This window comes from Ischnura elegans, chromosome 8 (assembly GCF_921293095.1).
Source record: "Ischnura elegans chromosome 8, ioIscEleg1.1, whole genome shotgun sequence".
Lineage (NCBI taxonomy): Eukaryota > Metazoa > Arthropoda > Insecta > Odonata > Coenagrionidae > Ischnura > Ischnura elegans.
In genome coordinates this window covers 26,702,543-26,722,939 of record NC_060253.1, presented here as the reverse complement: position 1 = coordinate 26,722,939, position 20,397 = coordinate 26,702,543, and the positions used below count along the sequence as shown (strand labels likewise).

Genomic DNA, 20,397 nt, shown 5'->3' with positions numbered 1-20,397 from the left:
ATTATTAAATTAATTATTAAATAAACTGGGTAGCGTTGCGGCCTGCGCAGTGGCCCGGAAAGCCAAAGGTCCGTGGATCGATTCCCGGTCCAGGTGAATTTTTTCTCATGGCAATTGTTATACATTTCACCGCCGTTCACGCGGTAGGTTTTGAAATATTACACAAACCCTAAAGGCCTGTTTACACGATACATGAACACGTACGAGTTAATATACGTTTGCGTGAATGATTATTGTGTACCGGAACGGAACATGTACGAATGCATGAGCCAAATTAGAACAGGTTCCATTTTATGTGCATGCATTCGCTCAAGTTGGGTGGTTACACGGTGCATTTTGGCGTTCATTCTCGCGTTCATACATTTAGACATTAACCTGTACGTGTTAATGTACCGTGTAAACAGACCTTAAGATTAGTTTGACGCAGCTCTCCACTCTGTTCACCTATCAATTAATCTCTTCACACCAATGTATTTCTTCTCATTAGCCTCCTTCATTATTATTCATTAGCCTGTCCCATGTGTTTTATTCGAGTTCTTTCTTTTCCGTTCTTGCCTTCCGCTTGTATCTCGACGGTTGGCTTCATCAAGCCATTGTTCCTCAAGATTTGGCCGATTTAAGTGTTCCGCCTTCCTTTTTCAATATTCGTAAGGTTGTTTTTCTCACCAGTCCTTCTTAGGAATTTCTCGTTGCCCACCCGGTCAGTCCATTTTATCTCCATCATTCTTTTGTAGCACAACATTTTGATTTCCTCCGCACTTGTTTCTCTGTTGCAGTCATTGCTCACGCCTCATCGCTATATATGAGCATACTCCAGACATAAGTTCTAATTCATTGCCTCCTTAATCATAAGCTTAAATTGCCTGATATTAGTAAATCCTTCTTTATTGGGAATATTCTTTTTCCCTGGGATTTTTTTCTGCACCTTCATGCTTTTTCCATCGCTGGTTATTCGGCTTCCCAAATAATAGAACTCAATTCACCTCTTCCAGTATATCTTTCCCTATGGTAAGGTTAGTCTGAACTAATATAATACACGTTATAATATTATATTCCGGATAAAGAACGAGTTATCCATTGCATTATTATTTAAGTTTTCTACCGATTATGGTAGGTTTACTGGGAGTACTTTGCGATTAAGCTGAGCCTAATCAGATACAAACCTCTCCATTCAGTTCACGACAGTTCTTTTCATTCTATCAATAATTTCTTTTCTCTTCCTTCCACTCCCTCACATACCTAAAATCATTACATCCAACATGGATATTAACATACTCTCCCCGACTAGCACTCCGTTTATACAATCACTCTGTCTCATCTGTATCTTATGCAGAGGTTTTCTCCTCGCCCACCATATCTGGCACTTTGTCGTTCCCCTCCATATCCAACCACTTCATCGCCTCCATTTTCCTCCACACCCGCGGATCAAAGGCCTCCAGTTTTCTCTCGTCCTCCTTCCATAGTTCACAAGGAGAAATGATCGAAATTGTTACATCGGCATGGATGGGCAAATTTTCGTCCGAAAATTCACCTACCCATTTTTAAATTTGTGGTATTCCTTTTAAGGTTTCTTTATTTTTGCAGATATAAAGATGATGATAAAACGAAGATGATAAAAGGAATTTTTCTTGGCACTCAATATGCCATACTACCATAGGAGTGATTTTAAAATTAACATTTTAAAATTATACTAAGACAGCTGCGAATTACATTCTAGAGAGGTGTTATAAATTTAAAAAACAATAACCAGGACAGCTGTCTCATAAACGAATACAATTACCGTTCTTTCTCTCTTATTCTGGCGTCCCTTTCAAAATTCATCTCTGCTTCCGTCACGTAACCAAGGTTACAATCAGTGCTGTAGTTGGGTCGGAACGGCGTGCCCCCTAAAATACAAACTCGTTGTAAGCGTATCGGTTAAAATACCTCATTAAATCTGTAAAAAATAGCCCTAATGTAAACTTTCCAATGGAGATCAGAAAGAGAAATCGGAAATGATTATTTACTTGTTTTGAGTTTTCTCGTGGCAAAACTTGGAACTAATATAAGGGTTGCAGTTTGACATTTCAAGCATTGAAAGTTGTTGTACAAGTTGCAAACTTAATTCTAGTGAACTTTACCATAGTCTTATTTTTTCACATAACTGTACTGAATTTTATTTGCTGTAATTATTAAGTATCATATTCTCATCAGTGCTGTAGTTGGGCTGGTATGACGTATCCCCAAAATCCAAACTCTTTACAAGCTTATCGATTAAACTACCTTTTGACATTTGTAAAAAATAGCCCTACTGTAAATTGTCCAATGGATTTCAGAAAGAGAAATCGGAAATGATTATTCTCGAGAATCCTGGATACGGCCTTGCTTGTGCCCCTCCCAGAAAAAAATCCTGGATCCGCCCCTGGCAGGATGTATGACATATGTTCAGCTGTTGGCAATTTTTTGCGAGTGCCGCCTAAATTTTTTTTCCAACTGCAGCACAGGTTACAATGATGAGATAAATAGATAATGATTTACTTCTGAAGATGAATACCAGGGATGGCAAGTGAAATGAAACAAAAATGTTTCGTTTCGACCCGAAGCGTAACGAAAATACGCGGCCTAGGTTTAGTTTCCTTCCCGCACGAAATTAAAATCACCAAGGAGTTTAGTTTTGTCCCGGGGCGGAACTTTCCTCCCGGGAACGAAACTAAATTAATCGAAACTCCCCTGCTCATAGTTAAGTTTCGATCTCAGAAGTTGAGTGGAGGGGGATAAGAGGAAATAGTTTCGATCTATTACGTTTGACATACGTGTAGAAATCTTTAAAGCATCGAACTTAACAATCGAATGACCAGTTTGCGTTCACCAGTCTCCTGTTTGTGGTAAAAATATGATTGCCCCATGCATCAAATGACGGTAAGGCGAATCTCTACTTTATTCAACCATACTTCGTACTCGGTCTGTGGGTCGAAACTAAACTATTCGAAGGTGAAACAAGTGGTCCCTCCGGTGCCAAACACTATCTGCGTTTCGTTTCGTCTCTGAGGTTTTGTTAAGTTTCGACCCGAAGTAGTTTTGACTCCGATTTCGTTTCGACCCTGGGTTTAGCTCCCCGGGTTTAAATCCTTTTCGTTTCGTTTCTACATATCGCTTCCGGGAACGAAACTATTGAAATTTTACTGTTTATGACTTAAGTTTAGTTTCGATTGCCATCCTTGATGAAGACTAGTCATCGAAACCCGGGACGCTTTATTGAAAAAAATTGAAACGGTATAACTAATACAGTTATCCAACCAAGAAACCTGACAAAATATTGCTCGAAAAATCGATTTTGACCGAAATTTCTTCAACACAGACTAAACTTAAGACCAAACTTCTTTAAAATAGACTAAACCTTTTAGATAAATTCAAGAGCAGTGTCTTTTCTAACGAAGTTTACCATATCTTACGGACTCCAACATACTACGGAAGGTCAGATCATATGAATAAAATAAGAGAGATAGATTGTAGAACAGACAGATTCAGAATGTTTTTTTTCCACGATCAATAAGATATTATAACGGAAGCGATAAAACTCATAAATAGATTTCATGACTTTTAGTATAGCCTACTAACCTTTGTAAAACTTAATGTATGTTTCATAGTCTTATTATTATTATTTCTAACAGCATATGGTACGGATAGTGGTACGGATGGGGGTAGTGTACGTGACGTTTTTTGGACCGTGTGGTGTGCATGTGGGAGTCCAATGGCATGCTGTATGCTGGTATTTATCACCCCCTGCCAAACACCCTAGAGGTGGCTCGCAGGGTGTTATGTAGATGTAGAACACTACACATTGCCTCGCGACAATGACCCGGGCCGGGGGCGTCTGCTGTATCGCCCTTGGGTGTCGTCGGAAGGCGAGGTGGCTGCTGGAGGCTGATCTCGCGGGGAAAGGCTGCTCGCGTGCGCGGCATGTCGGGAGGGGAAGGGGTGGATGAGTGGATGGGGTGCCGTTTTGAAGGAGGGGAGGTAACGCTTATAAGGGCGAGGAGCGCTAGACTTCGGCTTCAGTCAGTCCAGGCAGGTTGAGGAGTTTAAAACACTCGCTTGCCACGGAGTTAGAACCCTTGGAAGCAAGATATTCCGCCCCATCTAAAGGATTTGGACGAGAAACAATCGACGTAGGGTAGCGCGCACTAGGCAATAGTACGTGCTCCAGAACCCACCGCCCTCCAGTGTGACGGTTGAACTAAGGGAACAGCGGAGGTGTCAACCAACAACATTCCAAGATGAGGTTCTACGGAGCACTGTGAGTCTTACTTGTGTTTTTTTTTCTGGTGCCCCTGCTGGTTGAATTATGGCATTGTGAACCGTCGGTATGGCTTGTACCTTCACGAGCGCTAGCTATTTTCATTTTGGCAATGCTAGGCAGTGGCGCAGCGAGGGGGGCTTTTGGGGGTTAAACCCCCCCAGAGCTCAGAGAAATTTTTAAGTTTAATCCATTTTACTTATTTGGAACAGTATCACTAATAGAATAGTGTTAGGATTAATCAAATATCCATCAAAAGGCCGTAAAACTCGCCATTTTGAACCATTATTCTTAGAATTTTTCTGAAGGAGGGCCCCCGCAACTCCTGCTTACCCTTGCGGGTATGCAATGCCCCACACCCCTAAGTATTATTTGTGCCTAAAACCCCCCCTAGCCTTAATTCTTCGGTGCGCCCCTGATACTAGGATTACATTATTATTCTTCTCAAACCCTGATACCGGTAACACTTCCAATATCTCGAATTTAGGTCGTATATAATAAAAAAAAACTTATCTATTGCCAAAGTGCAAGAATTTCATCTCTTCCATCGTCAGGATTTGGTGCTTTTATATCAGCGGAAGGTATTACATCAGCAATCATTACCAAGAGATTAAAATCCGAATCGTTGGCAGAGAATGAGTTTTTATTTCGTTTAATTCTACTCAGCGAGAAATTGGTGACCCAGTAGATAGTAGAGGTGGTCTAAAAGATTACTTTCATGTATCGAATACTACTGATACATTTCAGTATCAATTACTGAGAAGCGATTATTTTGTACTCGCGGCTCTTAGCTGTATCCACTTCTACCGACGGGACCTCACACTTGCGATTCCTACCTGTATTCACATCCACTGACTATTCCTTGTACTCCCGAGTACTTTGTACTTGGTACGTTAGTTTTGAAGCATCTATATACGTCTGGAGAGGTGTGTTACTAATCTTTAATTGGGATTACAGATACTTTGATACTTCAGTAGTTGATTGAGCGTCGGGCTGCTGGTGATAAGGGTATAGCCTCGGGATCAAATCCTCAGCGAAGCTTTCGGACACCCTAGAATCGAATTATCGATGTGTAGGGTAACTTATGGAAAAAACCGTATCTCCTACCTTAAATGTGTGAATTTCAAACGCCTGTGAGACTACTGTCGCCTCGCCTAACCAACCTTATGGTTGTAATATCACTGAGTGAGAGTGACAACCTAAACTGAAACACCTGTGATTATGCTGAGGTGAGCTCTCTCATCACCTATCCAAACCTAACTTCACTGTGTGAGAGTGATATAACCCGACTAACGTCGAGATATGGGGAGTTTTATACTAGGACTCACTATCATTCGCTTCTGATCACTTATACAGTTCTTACAATTTCTGTCGAGCCCTAAGACGCAGCACATCATCTCCCTTAGGCTGTTGAGATTACAATTCACGGAATAGTGAAATTGTGCAATTTGGCCACAATTAAAAGTGTCCGATCCAAATTAAAATAGGTTACTCGACGTACCACACGGTCTAGCTTTGAAAAATGACATTTTTGAAAAATCGACTTTTTAATTCTATAATTGATCCATTCTATGGCTTTTTGTGGTATCTCGTCTCGTTTGCATGAATGAGTGAGTGGTCGGAAGTGGGTTGTATAGTATTTAGATTAACGCTCAATATCGTTTGTCACATCACTTTTGTTCCTCAAAATATCAACCTTCCTTGTCACCTCCAAAGTACTCCACGTTCCGCAGCAATTTTCATCTTTTCCACGCTAGGTAATGGCCTTCAGCATCTCATATTCTCCGCAATTATTCCTTTCACCTGCTTTTCCTGTTCTTGGCTTCCACAAATAACAGCTTCTCCCTACCATGGAGCTTTGAGTCTGTTAAACGTCGGTTGATTGCAAGACTTTTTCCCTTGGGAGTGACCGTACTAGAAGTTGATCATTCTCTAGGAATTAATGCGATTTGACCAGGAATCATAGGTACTGAAAACATATATTGTAATAAAAATAATAATATTATTTTTTCCGTAGAGGTCGTGTAGACATTGGAATGTGTCAATACAATTAAAAATTAATGTTGCAAAAAAGTGCGTATTTAAAAAAATACATGCTATATTATTTTATGAATGAGAGGGTGGTTCCCAATGTATTCAAAGTATTCTTCTGTTCAAGTAGGAAAGCCTCGACTAGTCTCTTAAACTTACAAATCGTAGTAACCTCTTTTAATTTGTAGGGTAGGTGATTATAAAATTTTGCAGAGTCAAATTGTGGGCGATTTTTTGGGAGACTTGAATTGAACATTTTCAAATGGAATTATTGTTTACACGCGTAGTATGTGAGTGGAGGGAGCTATTCAGTGGGAATACATCTAGGTTTTATTTCACTAAGGATGAAATGGCAAAATATAATTTTCACATCCACTCATAAAAATGTCAGCAATTGCTTTGTTAGCCTGTTTCCGCAAGGAGAGGAGTCTCTTACACAGGGACGAATTTCCCTATTAAATAGTGCCATTAAGATTGCGGATGGGGTTGACAGAAAGGCGACAAATGAAGTCAAATTCATGGGAGTTACGGTAACTTTATACCCATCATCAGGGGCGGATCCAGGATTTTTGTCTGTAGGAATTGTACAAGGGTCTGACAGGTATTCTCATATTTGAGATTAAAAACAAAATACAACTATTACTATAAAAAAATACTCTCTTTATTTTGATGTGCAATTCATTAATTCTTTTTAAATCGAATGGAAGGTAATGAAAATATATTCTGTATTATAGTTTGTAATTAAAGTAGACAAGTGAAATAAAAAGTGATTATTATATCAAATTATAAAAGTATCTAGTTAATTACATCGAGAACACAGCTATTGCTACTCGTTTAAAGTCGTCTGACAAGTCTTCTCATATTTCAGATTAAAAACAAAATACAACTGTTACTGTAAAAAATAATCCCTTTATTTTGATATGAAAATTATTAATATTTATTTAATTAAATTATTGAGGCTCCGTTATACAAAAAATAAAATAAATGTAATGGTAACCGTATTAAAGTTCTTGTCTAAAATTTAAGCGTCTGGATGGGACACGTGTTCCCGTGCCTTCCCCTAAAAATCTGCCCGTACCCATCATGGGGAATCAGTATGGGAAATATTAGAGGCATAGCTTTGAAGACGGTTGAAGAATTCGTAAAGCGTTTTGTTGCAAGGCTTTCGTATGAAAAGTGAAAGAGGCGTGCTATTTCGCACCCATCAGGCCACACCTTGAATACGGAGCGAGTACATGGGAGCCGGCGCCGAAAGACTAAATCCGCTGTAACGGACCGCGATTCGTCCAAAACTGAACGGTTGACCCTTTGCGCTAAAACGACGAGTCTATCTCGTCATGAACTCCCGATGTCAAATCACGCAATGACGTGTGCAGTTCATCATTAGATTGTTTATAATTTTAGCATTATTTGGGGGGAAAATATAAATGTTTTGAAAGTTTAACAACGTTGACACAACCATAGTTTGCCTAAAGAACTCGCATTTAATGAAATATAATGCCTTGGATATAATAAAACGACTTTATACGATAGCTCTGTGTTCTCGATGTATTTAACTACATACTTTACAATGTGAAATATTAATAACTTTTAATTTCACTGATCTACGTTGATTACGAGCTAAAAACATAGAGAACTCATATTTAATGAAATATGATTCTTTGGCTGTCATAAAACGACTTTATATGAGTGGCGATAATTGTGTTCTCAATGTGATTAACTAGATACTTTACAATGTGATAATCACTTTTTATGTCACTCATCTACGTTGATTACATACTACGGTGTAACATTTCATTACCTACTATTCCATTTACAAATAACCACAGTAAAATAGAGGATACGAAGAAAATATTCAGAAAATAAATTGAAGTTAAAGGGGTTACATCTTTAATGAAAAATATCTCTCTTAACCTTTAGCGGACAGAATACAGCTTATATTTTCCCCATTTCGGGTTGGATTTGCCGTTACCCAGAGCCCCTCTCCTTATGTGCATCCCCTGAACTGATCCATAGCTCTCATCACAGTGGGCTATCTCAGACATGGCCACGATTCCTAATATTTATTCATTCACTTGATCGACATGACTAGAGACAGCACAAGGTTACATATTCATCATCCTCATTTCCGCATGCCATATTCCCTCGATACCATTTCTAGTGTTAAAATTACCATAGGAATATGCCAATAGATAATACATTCAGGGTTTCAATCCGAATATTGGTTTAGATAGGATGGGGTAGAGCTCTCCTCAGACTAAGCCACTGACGTGTGAAATTAATACATTCATGGTAAGGGGGTCAGTTCCTTTGTCTGGGCCACCTCGCACTCCGAGGATTTTGATAGGAAGTCCTAAGGCTTTCCCCGGTTCTTGAACCCAAGGCCATATTAATAACAGCCCAGCGCTATATTAATAATATTTACCGCTGTATTCACTAGGCTACCACGGTCTTCCTTGTGAATAATTTAGCCTACCAAAACTTTTGCGAAACATGCATTATTTACCAGTTTATTTCACTATATGCGTTCTTCGTTCCCACCGATAAAATTCCGCAACCTCTGCATTAACGCTTCGATCACAGGTGCCTACATCACCGTTTATCTGACTAACACATGTTTGTGGTAACCAATCGAAAGTAGGGATTGTACAAGCCAATGTTTTGAATCTGGCTCCGCATGGCCTCATTCCAATCCTCACGCAGGTCTGCGTTCGTCTCACAAATTACATAAAGTTTTTCGAGGTGGGAAGCATAAAAAGAAAGGAGAAACCATTGACCGAAAACTTCCAATCGATGGGAGGAATGCTATGCAACCGAATGTTGATTCAGTGTTTTGGAATATAGGTTTTGAAGAATTTTAAGTGCAAATGTTTTCCAGCGTTTTGGTATATTTAAACACGTTCAGGACTATGAATGAATAAGAGTACATAATCTTGATACATAAAAGGCATATGAGGCTTTAATAATGCTTTTGCAACGATAGAATAAAAAAATAAAAATGCAGAAAAATAATTGTAGCGATGTAGCACACACAAAATGTAATATGCATCAAAAGTATAGACAACATTTGATCATACTTACTCTTATATCAATTTCCGTTTGACCAAATGAAAATTATATCTTGTGACACAGTTTTTTCTCGGGATCGAAAAATCTATTCGTAAACCTATCTGGCGCTTCTTGTTTTAATATCCCGTAAGGGTTTTGAGTTTTCTTCTGTTAGTTTGAAAATTCCTTGAATAAATGATTTTTCAGGAGACATTATTGATTTATTCTGTGATGGAACACCATGTGTGTCTGCGCCTTCGTAGTTATTTTGAACGGTAGCCATTTGATCGTATAAATTTGACTTGGAGAAATTATTTGCTGATAAGTGCTTTCATTCAACGATTCGGTCTCTAGCGGTGAAGTCGCGAGTGATACATTAAAATTAATAGGCGATGGATTACATCTCTACCTCTGTTATATTTGTAATGCCTTCTGATTTTCTTGGACAATGGCCGTAATTTTTATTTTGTAAAATAATGATAATAAACCATTACTATAGAGAAGGTGTCAATATTTATAGCGACCATAATAAAGGCTTCAAAATTTGCTTTTTTCTCTACCTATCAATCGTACGGCTGGATTGTCTTCTTTCATCACTACACAATTTGATTGTTAACTAATGTAGCAATCAATAAAAATTCAACGTGATAAAATAAATAATCCAGTGAGTTTATTAATATAAGGAGACGAGGAGAAAATTATGAAGCATTTATGATTTTTGTGATAAACAATTATGCCATGGCTAAGTAAATTATTGTTTTTTATTAATTTATCAAATATTTATTAGGGCCATAATCTAAGAAAACCAGACGATATTACTCTAAATTGACGGAGTTTCTCAATGTGCCTTGCACGAAGATGATGGCTGGTATAAAATATAGTATTACGGGGAATTGTAGCGCGAATTCTAGCTTCCTCAGGGATCTGCCACAAACATTTCTTGTATTTACTCCCCACGATATTCTTTAAGATCTTGAGGTATTGAGGGCCTGATTTATCATCATTACCTTATTACTCCATCAATGGCGCCTATCTTTCAAGTTTTTTTTCCGTTCCATTGGGTGAGGTGTGTCACGTCAGGTTCAGACGAATGGCTATGCCATCAGTCAGCAAGTATTTTCTCCATCTCGGCAATTTGTTGGTGGCAGACGCGGAATTTTTCTTTGAGGAAAAAAGTCAAATCTGATTGGTAGAAAGTTCTTAATCCCGTGTTTTAAGGTGAGCACTTTTGGTTTCTGACGCTCGCTTCCGAAGAATAGTTTCTCCGGAAGTTCTCAACCTCCCCTCCGTGTCTTCCCCTCCCAATTTATCTCTTTTGGTGTCCTATCTTCGTTTTTTCCCCTCAAATTAGTTGAGCGTGAACTCAAAACTGTGTATCCCTATATGTACCCGAATAGTGGGTTGGTGGATGAGGTGATGTTTGCGATGCTTTCTTCTTCATCCGTTGAAGTCTCCGTAAAGTTTTGAGTCAAAACTTAAATTTTGGCGTTTTTTTTCTTTCTGCACCCGTTGAAATCTCCGTAAAAATTTGGTTTTAACTCTAATTTTGGCGTTTTTTTAGAAACAGTGTCAGGTATCGTGAAACAAATAGTACATATCATTAACCTTATACGAACGGGCGTTGAAATAATCGGAAACATTTCCGGTTAGTTCTATAGTTTGTGGGAGAGAGCAGATCAAAGTGCCCGATTTGATTACCTCAGAGGTTGCTTTGTTTAAAATAAAATTAGTGCATAATTCAGTGGCGTAAATAGATCCTCATTTCGGGGAGTGAGGGTAAAACCTTTCTCTTTATTTTGACCCCTTATGGGACTTCCATTTGAAACTTTAAATTGTGGTTTGGCCGCAATGTTAACTTGTTTTAAATATGGAGACCCCATGATATTTTTTGTTCTTCGTGAGGCCATTAATCTTCGTGGGAAAAATTATACATATACAAATAATTAGTCTCTTAATTTATCGATTAATTAAGATTTCTACGCAAGATACCATATGCTTGCTGCTTATTCAATGTGAGACCTGACGAGTGCAAAATAGAACCTCTCTTTCATATTTTCATCCGTAAACCTTTCCACAGCACGCTTAACGAATTCTAGCTTTTCCAGTGCTCTACAACTAATATTTCTTGTTGTGCTCCTCCATGATAGCCTTGAAGATCTTGAGGCATTGAGAGCCTGTTGGATTACTAACTATGGTTTTAAAGTTACAGTTTTTGCTTTTTTATTACCTCTGGTTTATAGGGTTAAAATTTTTATTTTGTACTAGGTTATTTTTTCATTTTGTACCAGATTATTTGGGTTTTCAAGGCTACTTTTGCCTCTTAGAGATCGTTTGTGGGTTCCACAGCACATGTCGTAGACATGCCAATGGAGTTTCTGATAATTTTGTCTTCGAGTTTCTCTAATCGATGATAGCTTTAGCGCAGATCGCTTGTCTCTCATTTCAAAAGCCGCATCGGGATTGCATGCGGAATTTGTCATTTCGTTTTCACGTCGTGTCAACGAGTAAGACGTCATTAAGCACCACGCCCTCCGTGTCTATTTTTGGAATGAACGCATGTGAGAGAGTGTTACGCGGAATTTGCTGGAATTTCTTCCCTTCGGGGTGGCTAAAAAACGTGTCAACTTTCTACGCTCGCACGGAGAAAATTTATACGATCCCCTTTTATTCTCAATGGGTCCAATTCTTTACTTTGAAACCGATGGAGTGTACTACTCACGGACAAACTCACTCACACTTCCCCTCGGTGAATTGATATGGAATTTAATTGAGTGTATTTGTTAAGGTTTTTGTATAAATGTGCTAATCGTGTGAATGAAAAGTCGTCGTTGAACAGATAATTATTTTTCCCCCCTATCTTGACCTCGTTTAATACATGTAAAATATTTTTTGGAGTGTAGGTCAACGTATGTTATGCAAAAAAGTTATAGCCAACGTTTCTGTTTATCTAAAACCATCATCAGGGCTATGAAAGAAAAACCATAAGAACAATATATAATACAAAGATAACAAAGATATAGAATATTTTTACATAAATAAATGTTACGATAGCGTTTTTTACAATAATATAATTTAGTATATATATTATATAAGAACAAAATACACAAAAAAATTTGACACACACACACCAAGATATATTTAAACTTCAAGAAATATTTTAACATGTCATTGAAAAGAGAAACGACTTGATGTTTTAATTGACCACTTTTATTGAGTTCTAAAATCTTTTGTTGAGTTCGAAGATAACTTATAAATATCGAAATGAATTCGGTGAGTGAGCAAAATTTTAACGGAATGTATCAATATTCAAAACGTCTTTGAAGTTCAGCGATATAGGTAATGAGCATCCCACCATGACATCACTAATAAATCGGAATTAATGACTGAAACTTAAATGACTCTTCTCATTGTTCGTTCTTTCACTTTCCTTTTTTCTTCGAAGCTCTGTAATGAATGAATACTGGGAAGCTATCAAGTTTACAGGTTAATATGTGAAACATTGTGTCAGTGGGATGGAGTGCTAGTAAATAACAAAAGACTGTCTTTCTATTTTGTTAGTGATATCTACCTTGGATCTTCACTATTCAAAGGAGAACGCTTGCCTAAAGTTTTGACCTATATTCAGAGTTTAGTTCATTGACTTCATTTTGAAACCAAGCAATCTTACTGCGCACTTAATATCATTGTCATTGCTCAGTGCTATTTTCCAGTACATAATAATGGTACCTAGCTGTTTCATTATCAGTTTAAGCAACTCGTATTAATTCACGCCTAAAGCGAGTTTTTGTATTGGTTTTTTCGCGCTTAAAAATATAATTTAAATGGTGAAGTACACCTTACAATGAGATGCAAAGTTAAACTTGTGTAATGTTATCATTGCCATCATGTAGAAATTTCATAAAATTTCCCTTGAAACGATGCGTTTTGTGCGAAATAACCAAGTTTTTGCGAAAGGTAGTCCGTATCGCTCCACTTACAGTGCGTGATTCCCTCTTTCCGAACCTATCCTGTCACACTCGTTGTGTCTATAATTTTTGTGAGGTAGTGATAAATAGCGATGTTTGCAGGATAGTGAAATAATGATAGGTTTGTCGAAAATTTTCATAATTGTATCATTGCCATCCTGGATATTTCCGATTCGAGGGAAAGGGATAACCACCCAATGCAAAGTGTTCGTCCAAAAACTATTTCTCTGGATAATGGAGGATGTTTGGGGTTTATGGAGGATTCGACAATAATTTAAACATGTCGCCTTTAAATATATCCCTTGTGAAAACGTTGGTGTGGGCAGTGGCAATCTGCAGATCAGAGATTTGGACAATCGGTTAAGAAAACCAGAAAAAATTTCGTATCCCTCGAGACCTAGTGTTGTAGCGGCGAATACTGAAGATCAAATAGACGGATATGGTGAAAAACGAGAAGGTGTACCGAAGAATAGGAGACGAAAGAGGTCTGTGGAGTACCATACGCCAAAGTAGGACCATATGGATGGGCCACTGGCCCATTGGGTCATGTAATGAGACATTGCGATTACGTGGGGGAAATAGTAGAGATAAAAATTGGAGAAGTCCCCCGATAAAGACAAGAGATATTTACTAAGGGGAAGTAAGGAAGAACACAAGGGATGAGAGCATCAGAACTGAAGTACCTAGCTTGGCAAATGGAGGAAAGTAGGGCAGCAGTGCACCATTATTAGTATAAAAATAACCATGAAACATGCAATGGAATATAAAAAGGTAAAAAAATAAAATATGATAAGTAAAACTAATATTAAAGTCTTCTCCTTAAAGGGAGAAATGAGAACCGTGATGAAATTAACGCTTCTAGTTGTTGATTATCTCACCGGTTACCTCTTAATGTCGTAGTTAGCTTCACTATAGAAGACAATCTTATAAGCAGTCAAGTGGTCTTGGAGATAAACGGTATTGTTTTTACGTAACGTTTAATATTGGGGAAAATGCCAAAGAATTGAAGGAACTAGCTTAGAATAGGTAGAAACTCAGAGCTGCAGTATATAAGGATTGTAGTACTACGAAGTATATCCCGCAGTGGTAATTTTTTCTATAAATATCGGCGTACTGTACCAACATCTACATCTACGAAGTACCGTGCAAGCCACCCCCACGGTGTGTGGCACGGGGTGATTCTACACCAGGCATGCAGCACTCATCTTAGCCTTAATCAGACACGCACTCGCTTGCCGGACACAGGCAAAGCACACAGGAAAACGACACGCGGTCGGACCAAAAACTAGGGGAGTGATAAGGACACGAAAATGCTACCATGAAATAAAACTACGAGGAAACAAATAGTTAGCGTAGTAATTGGTTCATGTGATTTATTCATGCAGATGGCCAGTATAGACAAATATATTAAGATATTAAAGACACATGTAGAGCCTATTTTGCCTGGTTTGACTTAAGCTATCGCGGAGCAAAATTATCGTAGGTATCAAGCCCCTTATTGTACGTGGAAAAAACTAAATCTTAAATCTATCGGTTCTGCAGTCTATTTTCCTAGACTTATCCTTGTGATTGTTTCTACCCTAATAATTTGACTCTCTCAAAATATCTTGAATATCAGGCAAAAAGTATTCTCCATGCAATTTCCTCAAATGATTTAATCTCAATTTTTCCCTTCATTCGGTTAGACTTTCCCATCCTTAATTCCTACTTAATTTATATACACTATATTATGTTTATCGCAGAAATTTTCAACAAGTGTTTCTAGGTTACATTCTCGCCTGCTGGATGGAGCCGAGAATCCTGGCGTTAAGAGTCGACTTGCATCTTTATTCCTCTCTTTGCTTAACGTCTGTGTTGAGCACCCGTTGAATATCGAGCATTCCGAAGCAGGCGACCTTACTACCGCTTTCACTGAAGGTAATCATTCCAGTTGGCATGGATCGTCGGGTGGGGTTGGCTGCGCCGAGTATTTGGTCCGCGTTTTAAAGGGTTTGGACTAATTTCAACTCCATCGCGTCTTCGTGATGGATGTCAAATCCTGTCCAGTGAGTTTTTTTTCGTGTGTGTGTATGCGTGTGCAACTCAAATGACTTTTTTATGTGGGTTAATAACCTTTGCGGTAAAACGTGTCTCCAAGGACGTGAACTTCGGAGATTTATGAAATTCACCTCGATGCGCGCGTCGTCACTTCAGGAATGTGCTCCCAATGTCGTGTCGGGATTACGTAATCACTGGATCAAGTACCGTTTTCAAGCGTTGAGGCGTTGGGAGTTGATGGCTGTCTAGTTTCTCCCTATCATGTGTTCAATTTGAATTTAGCAAATCCATTTATATATCTTTCCCATTTGAGGGTTTCGTAGGTTTTCCGTGAAAGTTATCGGCATTAAAAAATAATCCAAAGTTATCGTATCACCACGATAACAATAAAGCTAGCATCAATCGGAAAAATAGTTCCAGTCGTACAACTAGTTTCAACGTATATATTCGTCATATTCAGTTACTGCAACACAAGCTATGTATCAATATGTTTAGGAATAACTTAAGATGACGCATTTATACTTCGAAACTATTTTCACTGTAAATTTACTAGAGTTGAAGTATTCGGCAACGTTTTTTCATTATTTAATGTCGGTATGTTCCACCGCATCTCGCGTCATACTGTTGATTTACGTATTTTATCGTTATTTTATCGATCATTTTCATTTGAGATTTTCTTCTTTTCCTAGGTGAATTTAGGGAGGAATTCTCCTGTACTATATGTATTACAGCGTAGATTTATAATGAAGGAGTACCCATTTCATTCATTCCTTTATTTTTAATTTTTTTAATAAGTGATATTATTTTTATTATGTAGTTGCTCGAAGGTTTATTTTTTGCGCAAAGCTGACCCCCCCCCCCTCACTGCTTTACTTTATTTTAGTGTTGAATTGTTCTCGAGTGCTCATTTAAATTACAATGCACTGAAGATGGAAACATTATTATTGTAAACCAACTTTCCAATTAACTTCGTCAAGAATTTTAGAATTCTCATGAACATCAATCTTACTTGGCGTGATAAAATAAATAAAATCTCCAACCGCGTCAATTATACATTTCATTAGCTGAAAACCGAGTGTTATGTTTTACCGCTTCATACTCGGAAGCTATTAGTTCCTTCGTAGTCCCCCATTCAGGTTTCTACTCCTTGTGTTCAGTGAACTTTCCTAAAAACTCAATGACAAACTTCAGAAAATCCAAAACTCACAAATCAGATTAATTTTCAACCTCCACTATGATGACCATGTGTCCCCGTAAATTGATAAATTTTCTCGATTTCGGAGATTCATATTTACGTAGCGACTTTATTTTACATTTATTCTTCATTTTTGAACCTAAATACCTAATTGATATGCTTTTAGATTAACTGCAGCCTCGAGTCATTTTAACTAGGGGTGCGTAATCTGCATTATATTGACCCGCCAACAGAAGTACCAAATACCGAAAGCTGCCATCTTGTCAAATCCACAATGTTATGGCATTCCCTCCCCGTGAGACTTAAACTGTGCAGCAATAAGGAGTCAATGAAAACGAAACTTTTTATATGCCTTCAGGATAATAAAATATTGCCATTTGGTTTTAAAATAGTATTTTAAATTGTTGTTCATTACTTTGATTTATGGGATTTATTAATATCTTTGGAATTCTTGATTGTAACTTTCAGGTCATTATTTGAGTGAAAACAAGAAAGATTCGACGAAGATTTTCTGTATTTATTTCCTTATTTTTTCTACTTCTTTTACTGAAAGCAAAAAATCCATCTGCTTACTTTTCAACCAGAAAATAGTATTACGGATATTACGCCTTTCCAAAAACTGCGCTTAATTTCCCTGTCGTAAAGAAAACATTACTACGTAAAATTCATAGGTCTCATAGCCTTTTCTTTACATCTAAAAAAAACTTCCATAAAGGTGACAACATCCTAGAAATTTTTTTCTAGTTTTGCAAATTATTCTCATCTTCAAGTGCATGGCCTTAAAATAACAAAAAACAAAATAGAAATTCAAAGTTTTTCCAAGTGGCACCACTCAATTTGTCGTAAACTTTTTTGACAAAATATAAGTACACTAAAGCATTGTTTATAACACTTATATTCACGCCGTGCCGCAAGCATTATTCTCGGAAGGCACCTCATTCGAGGCAAATTGTGATTTTCGAGAGAAACTTTCTCGGCCCCTGAACTTTAAAATCCTGATTGGTATAATATTTACTCTACCCCTGCTCTATAAGGAAAGGATTTATTAGGATGGCCTGAAAATTATTAATGACTACAATGATTACTCTGTGGGAACCAGGTGTTGTAATTCAAGGAATTTCATTATCATTCTTTTTTATCCCTGACGTTTTGTCGATTTTAGGTCATATGCAATGAAAATAAATTATCCTCTACTAACTTTAAAGAATTTTATCCCAACCTTCAGGGGGAAAAATTCTACCTGAGCATTCTGTAATTTTTGTAGGGCACTTGAAGTACATAACTCCGTCTGTTGAATGAGATGTTAAGCCGCGGTCACCTTTACACCTGCCGTTAAAGAGCAATATAATACCGTCACCGAGTTCCTCTCCGATCTTCCTTCCTTTCCCTATGGCCCAAATGAGCTGTCGATCGTCTCCTCTGAATTCCTACCTGTCTCGACATAATGGAAGTGTTGTTAAACCAAAGAATCTAAGTGGATGATCCATTGAAATCGAATCAATCATCTTTTAACAGCTGATGATCACAGTGGGATGCGTGCCTGTTTGGAAAGGTTCTTTGCAAATTCCCCGCGATAACTGCAGTCTATGTGTTGTAGCGTCGTCATAAATCACGCTCATTGCTCGAGGTCCATTCCGAGATTTACTTTGCCGGTGACGTATTCGCCTCGTGACTGCTTTCCCGACACTTGGCATTGTTTCCGTCCCTGGAAGCACTTCGCGGAAGGATTAATGGGCTGGGAGACAACGGGCTGAGCATTTGAGAGTTAAGCGAAGAGACGTGTGCAAGCTTCCCTGTCAACCTTTTAGTCCTTTCACTTGCAGAATAATATTGTTTCTCAAGTCATTTCTGTCGTATCCACCTTACTATATGGGCCTATTAGCCATAAGAAGACATGAAGTGTGTATGAGGGAGATTGAAGGTATTTTACGCGATTTATTTCGCAGAATTTCATGAAAAACGAAGTTGGAAATATTTCCTCTTTTCGAGGTTAACCTTTGAGAGAACACTGTTGACGTTAATAGCCTGGAATTTCCCAAGTTGTATGTATCCACGAAGATTTCCTGTATTTATTTTCTCATTTTTTCTTCTGCTTTTACTGAAAGCAAAAAATCCATCCCTTTACTTTTCAATCAGAAAATAGTATTACGGAGATTACGGCTTTCCAAAAAGTATTACGATGAAATCTTCCAACCAAGAAGGCTTCATTGAGGGTACTCAGTACTCAGAGGAGTTCTCGTTAAAGCATGGTTTATGCTGCTCGTTTGCTTGCTTTTTAATCTGTTTCCCAAAATGCACGTGGCGGAGGTGAGCGCAAAGCGTTCCAATTATTCTCAGTATTTGAAATAGAATATTTAATTCGCGAGGAATAGCATCGATGAGTTATAAATTCGATATACTTGTTAAACATTTGATATATCTCTAATATGAATATCGGTCAGCAGACCTAATTCGGTTAGTTTCCCCGTGACACTGCCCTCAGCGCCGCGAGTTTGACCATGCAGGGTGGAGGAAGATAGTGTCACGAAATTTTAATCCTGTTTAGCTGATGCCAGTAGGAACCAAAATTACTAATGACGTTTAGGTCGAAAACGTATTATTTAAAACCGAAGAAACTGAGCCATGCGCTCCGATTGGCCGCGAGTTTGCCCTGTTGTCGGTTGCCGTGAAAACATCGCGATCTCCGGCAGGCAAAGAACTCGATGTCATAAGTTGTCCAGAGCATCCGGCAACAGGGCAAAACCGCGGCCAATCGGAGCGCTTGGCTCAAAGTTTATATAAGTTCACTGTGGATTTTTTGCACAATTTGTGCATTGCGGGTGACTCCCGTAAAGTTATGACCGTGGCTTGTCCCGGTATACTTAAATAAGTCTAGAGCGAACACCTCTTTGTTTTCAAAGTTCGAGCTTTGCTCTCCGACTTTGGCGCCGTGCGCACGATTTGAACTGCTATTCGCATAATATGCTCAGCAGTCCATGCCACCTTGTCCGGTATAGTCCACAAATTTCCACAGGGAAGAATGACTCCTCGGAAGCTTAACTGGATAAAGTAATCGGCCGGAATTCGAGGGATCCGGGTTTGAATCCCGGTCAAGGCGAATGATTTTTCCTCTGTGGATTTTTCGCACAGTTCATACAGTTTAAAAATGGTGATTTTGCGTCCTAAACATCATGAGTAACTTTGGTTTAGACTGGTATCAGCTATGCCGGGTTGAAATTTTACGACACAAATTTTCTCCACCCTTGAAGTGAACGCATTCAATGCGCAGGCAGATAGACAGCACATTTAAGTGGTTGACTGGAGAATCCTCTATCGTAACCACGAATATTACAATAGTGGATCCTCAAGTCGGTCACATAATGTGTTGTCGACCACCGCGCATTTTAATGGGTTTACAGAAGTCACCACTCGCATCGCTGACGGACAAATTGATCCCAGTTCCACGGGGAAATAAAGGTCTAATAAGGGGTGCCAACCAAAATTTACATCCATGATCATGTTGTTCATCAAATTCATAACTGTTTAATGCTCTTCCTCACAATCCAAAAATTATACTGCGAAATATTAGGAAAAAGTGGATCACATCGTACTTATCACCGCACACTGCGGACATTTTTGAAAGCCGATTAAAATGCGACCGCGAAGTGGCGACAGAAACCAACCTTCGGTGGAATGTAATTGTGACTCCTCTATGCAGTCCCCTCGATTGTAACGTTCCTGGTCGTGTGCATGTGAAGTGGGCGAATTTTTTTTATTTTTCAAGTCATTTTTCACGGGAGAATAGGGAGACGTTGAGGGTGATGAGATTGAAGAGAGAGAGAGGGAAAGTTGGCCGGTAAGCGAGA

The 20,397-nt window shown here is 38.4% G+C and overlaps 1 protein-coding gene across 1 annotated transcript in view; it reads left to right on the top strand.

The window, feature by feature from the left end:
* The first annotated feature begins 4,043 nt into the window (after positions 1 to 4,043).
* Positions 4,044 to 20,397, top strand: part of LOC124163274 (predicted GPI-anchored protein 58) — a 65,321-nt gene continuing 48,967 nt past the window's right edge. The window contains exon 1 of the mRNA XM_046540068.1: positions 4,044 to 4,276. Within this exon, the coding sequence (XP_046396024.1) occupies positions 4,257 to 4,276 (20 nt within the window). The 5' untranslated portion in view covers positions 4,044 to 4,256. The remainder of the gene's footprint in view (positions 4,277 to 20,397) is intronic.